This window comes from Lissotriton helveticus, chromosome 7, assembly GCF_964261635.1.
Source record: "Lissotriton helveticus chromosome 7, aLisHel1.1, whole genome shotgun sequence".
NCBI lineage: Eukaryota > Metazoa > Chordata > Amphibia > Caudata > Salamandridae > Lissotriton > Lissotriton helveticus.
This window is the reverse complement of record NC_136068.1, coordinates 1,359,322,116-1,359,337,558: the sequence shown is the minus strand read 5'-3', so window position 1 is coordinate 1,359,337,558 and position 15,443 is coordinate 1,359,322,116. Positions and strand designations below refer to the sequence as shown.

Here is a 15,443-nt window from a genome sequence, read left to right as displayed (position 1 = left end):
GTCCCTTGTAAATATAGTTTAAAGATCATATTGTTATGCAATGAAATGAAAACATTAATAACAATGAAAAAGCATGAAATGAAATAAGAATAAAATATGGAAATAGTCAGTGTCATCATATAAACAGATAACATTTGAAATGTGTCAAAGGTGAGAAGTGATGACAGTAAACATGTGGATGCAGCTATTGAACATATCATAAATAACAGGCGAATTCCAGGCGGTCATTGAGTCCTTTTGGTTTCGTGGAGTCCATTTTATAGATCCAAGTGTTCTCCCTCTGTAAGAGGATTTTGTTGTTATCTTTATCTTCAGCTTTCTCTACTATCTCCAGGAGGGTAAATTTAAGTTGTACAACGTTGTGAGATCTCTCCTTGAAATGGATTGCTACGTTTGACTTGACGTTCTTCGTTCTGATGTTACTTTTATGTTCCAGTATGCAAGTCTTTATTTTCCTGCTAGTTTTGCCCACATAGACTAGGCCGCAGGGGCATTTTAATAGGTAGATGACTTTTGAGGTGTCACAGGTGGCCGTTACATGCAGTTTTATTGGAGTGCCTCTTAATGGATGGGTGATAGTGTTGCCTTTGATTATATTATGGCAATTACTGCAATTATGACAGGGTATAGTGCCTCTATATTGAATGTTCTCAAGTGCCTCAGTTGGTTTTAAGAGTTCCTGTAGATTTTGACTTCTAGTATGTGCAAATATGGGTTTATTGATGAAAATCCATTTGAAGTCAGGTTCTTGTGTCAATAATGGCCAGTGTTTGTGGATGATCCGTTTGTATTGGAAACTTAAGGTGGAGTATCCTGATAATATTACTATCCTGGGTTGTTCTGTTTTCTTTGTTGGTAGTAATAATTCTCTACAGTTTTTTGAGAACATTTAATTACAGCTTGTTGAAGTATTTTGTCCGGATATCCCCTATCTTTAAACCGGTTGACCATGCTTTTGATCTGACTTTGTAATTCATTTTCATCGGACACAGTTCTTTTGACTCTGTAGAGTTGTGACAAAGGTAGATGATTCTTCCATGGAAGTTGATGAAAGCTTTTATAGTGTAAAAGATTATTACGGTCTGTAGGTTTTTTGAATAGAGTGGTTTTGATCTTGTTTCCTTTTATTGTTATTAGTACATCAAGATATGCAATGGAGGTATTACTTATTTGATAAGTGAATTGAATGCAGTCATTGATTGTGTTTAAACCTTCCAGTGCTGTGGTTAATTCTTGTTGTTGACCATGCCATAGGACAAAAATGTCATCAGTGAATCTTAAGAATAGTAAAGCGTTTTGTTTCCAGTTGTCTGAACTTAAGATGTGTTTGTTCTCAAATGCATTTATAAAGGGATTCGCATAGACTGGGGCAGCGCAGTTGCCCATTGAAGTACCAGTTCGTTGCAAATCATGTTCTCCTTCCCAGCGGAAGTAGCTCTGGTGTAGTGTGAAAGTTAATAGTTCCATCAAAAAACACTTGGAAATCCATGTTCAGTTGGGTTGTCAACAGCAATTCTTCTACTTCTTCTATCCCCATATTATGGGGAATGGAGGTATAAAGTGATTTGAAGTCGATGGTGCACATCCATACTTATTCGTCGTCTGGTAGGTTCACGTGCTCTAGTTTAATAAAAAATCAGTGGTATCTTTGACGTATATGTTGGTTTGTTGTATCAGTTCTTGCAAATGTACGTCCAAAAATGTACCTATAGGTTCATGTACATTATTATTATTATTATTATTATTATTGGGTTTTGTAAAGTGCGTAGTCACCCGTAAGTATCCCAGCGCTAAGATCCGATCAGTCCAGAGGGAAGCTCAGGGGGGAGGAGGGGGGGAGATCAGGGGAACAGGTGTGTCTTCAGCCGTTTCCTAAAACGGAGATAATCTGGTTCCATCCTAAGGTCCCGGGGGAGGGAGTTCCAAAGACGGGCCGTATTGACGGAGAAACGTCGTCCACCCGTGCGCACCTTCTTCACTCTGGGGATAGTGACCAGATTTTCATGGTCCGAACGGAGGGCTCTCAAGGCTTTGTAGGACCTGATGAATTTTTTTAGAATAGGGGGTCCTTTGTCCTGTAAAATTTTGTGTGACAGGCAAAGAGCCTTGAATGCCACTCTCTCTCTCACTGGGAGCCAGTGGAGCTGTCTCAGGGCTGGTTTAGCGGAGTATCTGGCCGGGGTGTTAGTGAGAATCCTTGCTGCAGCGTTCTGGATTCTCTGCAGTTTATTGAAAGTTGCCTCGGGAGCTCCAAGATAGATGGCGTTACTATAATCCAGCCTTGATATAATAAAGCCTTGGATTAGTAATTTCTGGGAAATAAAAGGGAGCAAGGGCAGAATCTTCCTAATAGCTTTAAGGAGCCCAAAACAGGTCCCAGCGATTTTTATGGCTTGTGTCCTGAAGGTCAGGTCTTTTTCAATCCATATTCCCAAGCTTTTAATGTCAGACTTGGGGGTAGGGGGTTCACCCAAACCGGGGGGCCAGATGTTCTGCGGGAGAGAGAGCCCTTTCTGGCCAAGGAGGAGAATGTCCGTCTTTGAACCGTTAAGTTTCAAAGATGACCTATTCATCCATCCTTGAATTTCTACCAGACAGTTGTAAAGGTCTGATGGTTCCTGGTTCGGGTGAGATAGAGACACCACTAGTTGTGTATCATCAGCATAGCTGATGATTCTCACTCCGAACGGGGTGACAACCTCCTCCAAAGGGGACACGTAGATATTAAATAATGTCGGGCTTAATGATGAGCCCTGGGTCACACCACATTGGAGGAGGGTTTCGGGGGAGCGGGCGTCATTCTCCCAGACCTGAAAGGAGCGGTGGTCGAGAAATGATTTGAACCAGTTCAGAGCCGTGCCCTCAACACCAATGTTCTTAAGTCGCTCGATCAGCACCCGATGGTTGACAGTATCAAAGGCCGCTCTGAGGTCCAGGAGGATCACTGCCACTGATCCTCCTGCATCTAACAGGGCTCTGGCCTCCTCCACTGCTGCGAGCAGGGCGATGTCGGTGCCCTGCCCTGGGCGGAATCCAGTTTGTGAGCATCTGAGCAAGTTGTTGGTTTCCAGATATTGCGACAGTTTTTTGTTCACTAGTTTTTCCGCGATTTTGCTGGTACCGGGGAGAAGAGAAATTGGCCTGTAATTGGTCAACTCCGAAGGGTCCAGAGAAGGTTTTTTCAATAACGCCTTCACAACCGCCGCCTTCCAGCCTGTAGGGACTTTACCTTGAAGCAGTGAGGCATTGATGAGGTGCGTGAGAGGGGGGGCGATAGTGAGGGACACTTTTTTCAAAATGCGTAGAGGGACAGGGTCCCTAGGGGAACCGCTTTTGATAGAATCTAAAGTGGCTAAAACCTCTTCAATGGTGACTGGCCCGAGGAAGCTTAAATGGGGAGTGGTGTAGTTTAAGTTTGTGCCGATTTCCTCAGCAGTGCTAAAGTCAATGGCCGGGAGGGAAGCGAGGATATTCTGAATCTTCTCCTCGAAAAATTTGGCCAGTTTGGTACATTTCTCTTCGTCTGCCTTGGAATCAGGCAGATGTTTTGGAGCCGAGTCTGGGACCTTCAAAAGTTCTTTTAGAATGGTGAAGGTTTCTTTAGCGGAACAGGAGGAATTGGCTATTCTTTCCTGAAAGAAAATACTCTTGGTGTTGCGCAGAGCGATTTTATAGTTTTTTAGGCAGGTGCGGAATGCGGCTTTTTTAACAGTTGCTTTATCTTTTGTCCAGGATCGCTCTGCTCTTTTGCACTCCTTCCGGAGGAGATTAAGCTCGGGAGTGTACCAAGGAGCCGGGGTCACTCTTTTAATTCGCTTAAGGGTGGTGGTTTTGGGAAGGAGTTCGTCCAATGACGAGGTGAGCCAAGAGTTGAACTGATTGTCTGCAGTGGCTGGATCGGAGGTCTGGGCAGGGGAGGACGCCATAAGAGTAGATGCCCATGCATCAGGTGAAAGTTTATGCCATCGTCTGTCTGTGAACTGAGTTTTGATTTGTTGGGTGGGTGGGGTAGACAGGTGCCAAAAGATAGGTACTAGGAAGTGGTCAGTCCAGGGAAGGGGGAGAGGGGGGCCGGAGGTGAGGGTTGCTATGGTAGTGAATACGGGGTCCAGGAGGTGTCCTTTGTCATGAGTGGGTTCAGAATTAACTAATCGTATCTCAAATGACGTGAGATCAGCCAAAAGTTCGGACACGATCGAGTCACTGGGGTCTAAAAGATGGAGGTTGAGGTCTCCCACAACGAGAAAGTTGGGAGCGATAATTGCTATTTGGGTAATAGTGTCCACAAAGGCACTGGGGAATTTTCCTGGGGTTCCCGGCGGGCGGTAAATCAGCAGCCCCGATAAGGAGTGCAGGGGGGATATTTGTAACGTGAAGTGGCAGCTTTCGCAGTCGGTGATGTTGGCATCAGTTGTTCTGCATGAAAACCGTTCTCTATAAATTATGGCCAGGCCACCTCCTCTGCCGAGGGGTCTATTTTGATATTGAATTTGGTACCCTGGAGGTAGGGCGTCAATGATGTCAGACTCAGACCAGGAGGTAAGCCACGTTTCCGTGAGAAACAAAACGTCGAATCCATGGTCACTAATCAGAAGATTGATTTCATGGGAGTGTTTGGGAAGGGACCGGCAGTTGAGAAGGCCAAGCTGTGTGCTGTTCTATCCTGCAATGATGGTGGGGGCAGGATTACACATATCACACTTGGTGAAGGGTATTCCACCCGGATGGAGATAGTTGCACGCAGGGTTTTTGGAGGAGTTGAGTGCAAGGAGACTGTCTCTAGTATAGATTAATCGGCCATCAGGGGATTTGGGCAGAGTGGCTGGGCCTGGGTCCGGTCGGGTGGGGGGGAGTGGCCTCATCGGAGGTGGGCGTGTCAGCAAGACAGGCTCTCTCGCTAATGGCGGCAAAGAGCAACAAAATACAAACCCGCCGCAGCGTTAAGATCGGCTGCGCGGGTGTCCCTGGATGCAGTAAGCTGTCCCACCAGAGTGTGAGCGAGTGGAGACAGGTAGGATTTTTAAAATAGCACACAAAATTCGTTTAAAAAAAAATTCAATTTACACACAGAGCTCCCGGCTGCGCCTCAGGAGTAGAAGGATCTGCTCTAAGCTGGTAATCAGCTCGATTATGTAGGGTGGGGGGGCGTGGCCTCGTCGGAGGTGGGCGTGTCAGCAAGACAGGCTCTCTCGCTAATGGCGGCAAAGAGCAATAAAATACAAACCCGCCGCAGCGTTAAGATCGGCTGCGCGGGTGTCCCTGGATGCAGTAAGCTGTCCCACCAGAGTCTGAGCGAGTGGAGACAGGTAGGATTTTTAAAATAGCACACAAAATTCGTTTTAAAAAAAATTCAATTTACACACAGAGCTCCCGGCTGCGCCTCAAGAGTAGAAGGATCTGCTCTAAGCTGGTAATCAGCTCGATTATGTAGGGTGGGGGGGCGTGGCCTCGTCGGAGGTGGGCGTGTCAGCAAGACAGGCTCTCTCGCTAATGGCGGCAAAGAGCAACAAAATACAAACCCGCCGCAGCGTTAAGATCGGCTGCGCGGGTGTCCCTGGATGCAGTAAGCTGTCCCACCAGAGTGTGAGCGAGTGGAGACAGGTAGGATTTTTAAAATAGCACACAAAATTCGTTTTTTTAAAAATTCAATTTACACACAGAGCTCCCGGCTGCGCCTCAGGAGTAGAAGTACATTAACCCTGGTTGTTACGATTGGTCGGAACGGTGGATGTTTCAGGTCTTTATGAATTTTGGGAAGCATATATAAGGTGGGTGTTCGTGCATATAATTGAGTAAGATATTTCTTAGTTTTGTCAGTGATGATTCCTTCGTCACAAACTTTGTAGATGCTTTTGAAAAATTTCTGTTGGATTGTAACCTAAAGGGATGTATGTTTCTTTGTCTTTTACATGATCGTTCACATGCGATTTGTAGAAACTGGTGTCCATTAATACTAGAGCACCTGCTTTGTCTACTCGTTGGCATATAATATTGGGATTACTTGAGAGTATTGTATTCCTGTTTGGACAAGTTTTGTTATTTGGATCTTGATTTGTAATTCAATTTCATCACATCATTTTTGATTAGATTTTCAAAAGTATCCAGTGTCTTGTGACTTATAGGAGCTTGATAAGAACTCCTCATTCTTAAATGCTTCAGTTGTTTACCTTCTTCTTTGTCTTGTGGTTGTATTATATTTTCAAAAAAGTTGCGTAATCTCGAATTCCGCATGAGTTTAAATATGCTCACATCTAACTCCAATCTGTTGGTATGGTGTGCAGGTACAAAAGATGTGCCTTTTTGCAAGGCTTGAGTTTCCATGGAAGAAGGTTTGTATGATGATATGTTAATCACCAGTTGAGATGAGTATATGTCCTCTTCCCCCTGTTGCTTTTGCCCCCCTGTGCGGTAACTTTCGGATGAGTGGTGGTTTGATCAGTGTCTTTTTCCACGCCTGGGTCTTCGCTGTCTTTTTGGCCTGATTCTAAAAAAGGCACCCTTGTAGTTGTTTGTATGGTGGTTGAGGTGGATGGTTGCTCCACTATGTCTTTTGTGTGGAGGATCTTGATTCTTCTTCAGAGGAGGAAGTTTCTGTTTCTGTGTTTGTATGATATGGTTTGTTCTGTCTCCTTCTGGCGTACACCTCCGCCCATGAGTAAACCTCCCCCATCTTATAATAAATGGTGTCTCTTTTGTATTTACGGATTTTCCGTTCATTGATTTCTTCTGTATATTTATGTAACTGTATGTTGATCTCATCTAAAGTTTTCTTCCACCATTGATTATAAGATGGGGGAAGTTTACTCATGGTCGGAGGTGTACGCCAGAAGGAGACAGAACAAACCATATCATACAAACACAGAAACTTCCTCCTCTGAAGGAGAATCAAGATCCTCCACACAAAAGAACATAGTGGAACAACCATCCACCTCGACCACCATACAAACAACTACAAGGGTGCCTTGTTTAGAATCAGGCCAAAAAGACAGCGAAGACCCAGGCGGGGAAAAAGGCACCGAACAAACCACCACTCATCCGAAAGTTACCGCTCAGGGGGGCAAACGTAACAGAGGGAAGAGGACATAAACTCATCTCAACTGGTGATTAACATATCATCATACAAAATGTCTTCCATGGAAACTCAAACCTTGCAAATAGGCACATCTTTTGTACCTACACACCATACCAACAGATTGCAGTTAGATGTGAGCATATTTAAACTCATGCGGAATTTGAGATTACGCCACTTTTTTGAAAATATAATACAACCACAAGACAGAGAAGAAGATAAACAACTGAAGCATCTAAGAATGTGGAGTTCTTATCAAGCTCCTATCAGTCACAAGACACTGGATACTTTTGAAAATCTAATAAAAAAAATTTGTGATGAAATTGATTTACAAATCAAGATCCAAATTACAAAACTTGTCCAAACAGGAATACAATACTTTGAGGAAACTCTCAAGTAATCCCAATATTATATGCCAACGAGTAGACAAAGGAGGTGCTCTAGTATTAATGGACACCAGTTTCTACAAATCTCAAGTGAACAATCATGTAAAAGACAAAGAAACATACATCCCTTTAGGTTACAATCCAACAGAAAATTCTCAAAAGCATCTACAAAGCATACTCACAAAAGCCTGTGACAAAGGAATCATCACTGACAAAACTAAGAAATATCTTACTCAATAATATCCACGAACACCCACCTTATATATGCTTCCCAAAATTCATAAAGACCTGAAACATCCACCGTTCTGACCAATCATAACAACCAGGGGGAGTATCCATGAACCTATAGGTACATTTTTGGACGTACATTTGCAAGAATTGATGCAACAAACCAACACATACGTCAAAGACACCACTGATTTTTTAAATAAACTAGAACATGTGAAACTACCTGAAAACGAAGACGTATGGATGTGCACCACCGACATCAAATCACTTTATACCTCCATTCCCCATAATATGGGGATAGAAGCAGTAGAAGAATTGCTGTTGACAACCCAACTGAAAATGGATTTCCAACTGTTTTTGATGGAACCATTAAATTTCACACTATACCAGAGCTACTTCCGCTAGGAAGGAGAACATTATTTGCAACTTACTGGTACTTCAATAGGCAACTGCGCTGCCCCAGTCTATGCGAGTACCTTTATGAAACAAACACATCTTAAGTTCATACAACTGGAAACAACACGCTTTACTATTCTTAAGATTCATTGATGACATTTTTGTCCTATGGCATGGTCAACGACAAGAATTAACCACAGCACTGGAAGGTTTAAACACAATCAATGACCACATTCAATTCACTTATCAAATAAGTAATACCTCCATTGCATATCTTGATGTACTAATAACAATAAAAGGAAACAAGATCAAAACCACTCTATTCAAAAAACCTACAGAGCGTAATAATCTTTTACACTATAAAAGCTTTCATCAACTTCCTTTGAAGAATCATCTACCTTTGTCACAACTCTACAGAGTCAAAAGAATAGTGTCCGATGAAAATGAATTACAAAATCAGATCGAAAGCATGGTCAACCGGTTTAAAGATAGGGGATATCCAGACAAAATACTTCAATAAGCTGTAATTAAATGTTCTAAAAAAACAGAGAATTATTACTACCAACAAAGGAAACAGAACAACCCAGGGTAGTAATAATATCAAGATACTCCACCTTAAGTTACCAATACAAATGGATCGTCCGTAAACATTGGCCATTATTGACACAAGAACCTGACTTCAAAGGGATTTTCATCAATGAACCCATATTTGTACATACTAGAAGTCGAAATCTACAGGAATTCTTAAAACCAACTGAGGCACTTGAGAACATTCAATATAGAGGCACTATACCCTGTCATAATTGCAGCAATTGCCATAATATAATCAAAGGCAACGGTGTCACCCATCTATTAAGAGGCAATCCAATAAAACTGCATGTAACACCCACCTGTGACAGCTCAACCTATTAAAATGCCCCTGCGGTCTAGTCTATGTTGGCAAAACTAGCAGGAAAATAAAGACTCCCATACTGGAACATAAAAATAACATCAGAACGAAGAACGTCAAGTCAAACGTAGCAACCCATTTCAATGAGAGATCTCACAACGTTGCACAAGTTAAATTTACCCTCCTGGAGATAGTAGGGAAAGCTGAAGATAAAGATAACAAAATCCTCTTACAGAGGGAGAACACTTGGATCTATAAAATGGACTCCATGAAACCAAAAGGACTCAATGACCGCCTGGAATTCGCCTGTTATTTATGATATCTTTCAACATTAAACATACTACACTATGGCCACCATAGTCATAACTCGATCACATGACTAACAGTCCGCTTTCTATACTCATGCACACACATTAAGCCAGTTCGCAACTCGAGGTAGCACTCGAGAAACTTTGATGAAACACTGCTGGCAACACATTTGACTGAACAGGAGGTAAGCCCTCATTGGGAATTGAAGCCGTCACGGTCAAAACTTTGATACCGCTTGAGTCTTTAGAGACCAAGCATAATTAGACAATTTCATTGATCGCACAGATTACAGAGAGACGTCTGAACAAGAGAGGAATAAGACCCTGTGTTTCGGAGTCTAAATTAAGCATCTGCGGCACTATATTACACTATTAGCAAAGCGGAGCAGCATGGCTCCTACCACTCAATCTGCATGATGAGTTACACTTTAAAACAAACTTTTATTTAGCTGTTTATTCAACATTTGAATAATTCTAAACTAACTAGCTTCAAGCAACCGTAATGATTAGACATTGCTCTAGTCTTTAAAGACCGAGCACGAATAGACGCTGTTAGTGACCACATAGACCAAAACAAATCATCATGATACAAAGGAAAAACTCCGCTTCTCTGAGTATTTATGCAGGAATAACGTTACTTTTCATGTCATTAAAAACACAAGGCAATGCAGCGTAATACGAACTTGCTACTCAGTCTGCATGATGCATTACACCTTCAACAAGGACTTCATGACGCAGTGTATTTACAACTTAGACAGTATCCACATCAACTAATTTTACACACTCTGCTATTACACCGTCATACCGCGAAATACGTCTTCTGATGAGTTTATGGTTTTTAGCACATGATTTCATTATATTTCTGGTACACAATTGCATGCTTTCTAATGAGATACCGATGACAACATGTTTCATTTTTTTTAAAAGTGAACTTATTCAGACAAATGAACAGTTTGTTTATCAATGTATATAGTATGTTTGAAATTATGTAATAATTACACGAAAGTACAAGGAGTGGAACCTCATTTAGTTTATCATTTTGATTTTATTCAGATTTCCCCTTAAGAATTGCACAATAGTACACGAAATGCATTGGGAATAGAATCTCTAATCAGTTGAAAATATGTTGATTTGAAAATAAAAACGATGGATGTCAAAACAACTGAATGAATGAATTCATGAATCAAACAAATTCAATCTTTCAATGACAACTTTATTGTTCAATGGCCGAAATTACAAATTGATTGATTTAATTGCTGACAGCGACACTTAACGTTGTGCTCATAGGGTCGACCCCTATGTTTAGAGGCCGCTTATATAAATGTTAATGTCCAACACTCCAGAAGTCAGAGAGTGATACATCCGACGCAAACGACAAACAATCAAGCGCCACAAAATTTAGATAGCTCGTGCACAGCCAAATTTATGAAATAGATGTTGGATTTTTGTTATTATTATCTTGTTTTATTCAGATAAATATTTGGTATTTTTTTAGACTGGTGTGGTGTTCATGTGTAGTGTTTTCACTGTGGTACCTGGTGTGTATGTACAAATGCTTTACACATTGCCTCTCAAATAAGTCTGGCTGCTCGTGCCACCCCTACCAAGGGGGTGAGCAGGGGTTATCTTAGCTGTGTAATGCCCTTGCAATGACTACAGTGAAGGTCCTTACTTGGTCAGGGTGCAAACCACTGCCAACTAGAGACTTCTATTTCTAATATCCCATCTAACTGCACTATGAGGCAATACAAAGCCCCCACATCCACTTACCACTTGCTTTTACTGGTGGTAAATGGATGTAGGTTTTGGGACCGTTGTTCACCAGAGAATGGGGAAAACACACACAGAATTGGCACGGTATTCTTGGATGTTTGCATTATTCTCAATTCTGGGGAAAATAATTTGTAATCCCATATTTTGGTGCGGGGATACGAGACAGAATTGATAAATCTTGCCCCGACTATGCCTGGCATAAAATATGCAGATTTCGAAACAAAGGTCTAAGTGCCAGAAAAGTCAGTTTGGATTGTGCTATATAAAAGGTTATTATTAGTGCATAAACACATGAGCATCTTTCTACTGACCCTCATTAGGTTCATTGCCCTGCTTGATTCCGCCATTTGTATGTGGTCCTTCAGTAAACAGTGTCTGAGTTTTGTACTCATGGAGGAGGAAGGGGAGACTGATCACACTGCCATGGTATTAAGGATATGCCCTTATTAGCTGGTTGTTTCATATACATTCAAGCAGCAGGGTGGGGATCGGTGGTCTAGTTGTTATCTGACTTATCTTGTCGGCGGTAGTAGAACGGAATGTTTCTCCTGCCTTGTGCCACAGATCGTATTGGAACTCCTGTCCTTAGTTCTGTTCTCTGCCTCCATCCTTTTTCAGTCCATCTTGGGACTCCTTGTTTTGTGCTGTGCATGGGGAGGTGGAATCTTTTTTACTTAAACTCACCTTCTCATCTCAGCTGAGTATTGTCTAGGCTTCATACCTTTATCACTCTTCAAGGCATGCTCTAATGAATAGAAAATCAAGGCTCTCATCAGTGTTGGACAATGATCAAATTTAGTCTAGGAACTAAAATACTAGGGGCCTCATTTACAAGAAAGTGGTGGAGTGTGGCACAGCAAGCCCGTTGGCTGTGCCACACTGCTACACTTTCAAAGCACAGGGATGCAACATACTTACAACAATATGTTGCATCCCTGTGGATTCCCCTGTGCTGGAGCACAATTGGCTGCTTTGTGCCAGCGCTTGCACCATGGTGCAGGGTTGCCCATGCCATGGAAAGATTGCTTTTGTGCATGAAGGGAAACCTTCTTGCACAAAAACAATCAATTGAGGTGATTTCCTCTGCATGCACGCTGTAGAATGTAGCACACATGGAAAGAGGAAAAAACTAGGAGAAATGTCCACATTTCTCCCAGTTGCGCCTCGCTACACCACCCCAGGTGGCGTAGCATTCTGACGCATTTTCAGGTTTACGATTTCTTGTAGATCTGGAAATGCCTCAGAATACATGGGGTTTGCGTGGGAACACCCACAGCACCACCAATGTCACGCCCCTTACAACCAAGGTGTTGCGTGGGAAGGGATAATATTTACATGCACATAAATCCACGTAGGGTGGCTTTACGTTTCCTTGTAAATATCAAGCAACAGGTTGTGCCGCTGGTGCGTCACGCAACATGACGTTCCTGCAGTGTAAGAGGCTTGTAAATAAGCCCATGGGTATTGGAGGGTTAGTGGCAGACAGGGAGTGGAGTCATGAGGGAGTGCATCATCAGAAACTGAACCAATGGCAGTCGACGTTCTCTCTGGCCATATGCAGCCTGCCCCCAAATAATTTGACGAGGAAAATGTGATAAGTAATCTGTTTTGCCTTACCTAATTTGTTAAAATCTCTTTTTTAATATTTAAGGACCTACTGCAGGAGCCTATGTGTATAAAGCTGGTCTAAGCTTATAATACTGTTAAGAATGCTCAAGTGTTCAATGCAGTTCTGGCTCCCGGTGAGGAGCAGAATTGAGTTCAAGGCTCTATGTACGTGCCACCGTATTATTGGCGGCAAGGCAAGTTACAGAGCCTTATTACTCTTTACAAGCCGGCTCGAGCCCTCAGGTCATCTGGCTCTGGTCTACTGGTAATCCCCAAGGTTAAAAAGGCACGTATGGGGGGGCAGATCCTTCCGGTTTCTTGCAGCCAGGAGCTGGAATAAGCTCCCGCTGGAATTACGACTGGAACCGTCGGAGGCAAGGTTTAGGGGAAAACTTAAAACCCATTTATTCGTGCAGTAGACTGGCTCTGTGAGCTTTGCTGAGGGCTTGCTGTTTCCACTTACTACAGCTTGGGGACACGCTGGTGCGCGTAACCAGGCGCTATATAAGCCTCCCTATTATTATTATTATTATTAATATTATTATTCAATGCAGTTAATGGTGACTTCTATGGGTAGTTCCGATCACAGGTGCAAATCACAGAGTAGTTTGGGTTATTCTATCTACTGCAGATCACAGATTTATACAATGTACGTACATTAGTTCAGTTGATTCATGTGGTTGTAGCAGAGATCTTTGTGCAACCTGCAGCTAAGTTACTATGGTGGTAAAGTGGGTCAGGGGGTTTTATGCCATCTGCAAATAACTGCATATAACTTCCAAGATAACTTAATATTTTGTCATTCTAAAGTTTTTATAGCTAGTTCTTTTGGGTGGATTGTACTATGGAAGGCATTTGTCCTCGTGTCAGTAATCTCCACAGGTAAATAGTTGGAAGGATTTACTAGGGCCTGCCCAAATTCAGCTCAAAATTAACTGCTGCAACCAAAACCAGAACTGACCCACTCTTCTCTAGCTCTACCTCCTGCCACAGGAACACTCCCTGTCCTACTGAGCTGAGTTTGCCATTTGGGACCCCTTCCCCTAACAATATTGGCAAAGATACATCCCTGACCCTACAAGAGGTATGGAGGGGGTCCACATGGATGATATTGTAAGTGAGAAAGCCAGTGTCTATGGCCTTTTATTCCAAATAGGAGCACTCATCTGGCACCAAGAGCACCAAACATTTTCCTTATAGACCAAGTTATAAACCCACTCTCTTTCAAGCAAGCAGAAACTACACAGTAGCTTTCTACAGTTCTACCACGTTGCCCTTCAGGGCCTTGATAGCAGGGTAAGTGCTATACAAATCGAACTACAATACAATACAAAGTGCCCACTTGTGTACGGATCAGAATGGATATGTTCTTCTCTCATGCTGTTTTTCTTCACTTTTCAGCAATCAGCCAAGCCAGAGAGTGAGTCTTTGATGGGCACCCGGGAGCCACTCCCAATCCTGGCCGATGTGATGCTCTATTACTGCCGATTTGCCACGCGTCCGGTGCTGCTGCAGCTCTACCAGGCAGAGGTACTTGCATTCTGTACTTATTTATTTTGGGATATGACCCGGCCCAGGTGAATAGCTGGGTACAGGTGCATTGGTGGTCTTTTGGCACGTAACACATCTGATGAAAGTGCTTCTGTTCAAGATAGAGCAAGAGTCATTGTTCCTTTAGGTGCTTTCGCAAATCTCGAGCTGGCCATGGCATACCCTCTGTCTTCTTGCTTTCTCGCTGAAAGCCTCCCTCTTGAAGTTACTGGTCGCCACCCCACTTTCTCCCACTTAACACCATGTACTGGCTTTCATAAAACCATTCTGGGCATGAGCAACAAGCACAACCTCGCAATCGGAAACTATACACAACACGGCACACACAGTCCAACAATGGCATATAGTTGGGTTTCACCATATTCATTACAGTACAAATCTCTAATCAAAGTCACATTCATGACACCCAACAGCAGTACACTTAACACAGACTATATAACACACATGCAGCACAGCATACATATACTACATGGGTGGATATCTTTGACTTACAACAGCTTTCTCCATGTTCATCAAGACACAACATGCATTATCATACAATGAAACACATTGAGACAGATCTCCCACCACATATCCTTATTTCCAATTGTCTTACAAATGTATATGTGCCAAGTAATGGGTACGTGTATGCAATTCAGTGCTACCCTCCAGTCTCGCCCATCAAACACCAATTCCGTGGAGTAGACATATTCACCTACGAGTGTTTTTTTAATTTTATTGGGTGTTTTGCAATGCTTCATACCACCATGCGGAAGCCACATAATGCTTTGAGAGGGGGTACAGGACTGGGATAAGTTCAAGTGTTGAGATTAGAAGGCAAACCCATTAGCCAGGAAAGGCCGTGCCTGTTGATAAGAGTCGTCATCCAATTTGTAATGATGCAATGTTAGAGTCTTAGACTATCCCGAAATGTCTTTCGAGGTTCAAATATTAAGGCAGTAGCCAGACTTTGGCATTGGAGCAATTGGACAGCTTAGTTATGTGTCAGTCGGTGACAGAGCAGGGGGACAAGGCAACCCATACACCAGGTAGAAGAAATATGCTGTAGGCCACTCTGCCTGTTGAGTATATGCTGTTCCAATATCCATTCTAAGACACCCCGGCTTCTCATGACGGTATCCTGCTGGCAACCCCATTGACACCCACACATGTCTGCCCATAACTGAATGAGAGCTGCTATAACTGTCATTCAGTTACACATAGGCATGGCCGGGAGGCAGACAGGGAAGTGCCTT

General features: G+C 42.8%; 1 protein-coding gene across 5 annotated transcripts in view; it reads left to right on the top strand.

Moving 5' to 3' along the window:
• The window catches only part of PIK3R5 (phosphoinositide-3-kinase regulatory subunit 5), a 274,166-nt gene that overhangs the window by 191,832 nt on the left and 66,891 nt on the right, over nt 1-15,443 (top strand). For all 5 annotated transcript variants that reach the window (XM_078654674.1, XM_078654676.1, XM_078654675.1 and 2 more), the window contains exon 13: nt 14,059-14,187. In XM_078654674.1, coding sequence (XP_078510800.1) covers nt 14,059-14,187 — 129 coding nt within the window. The remainder of the gene's footprint in view (nt 1-14,058; nt 14,188-15,443) is intronic.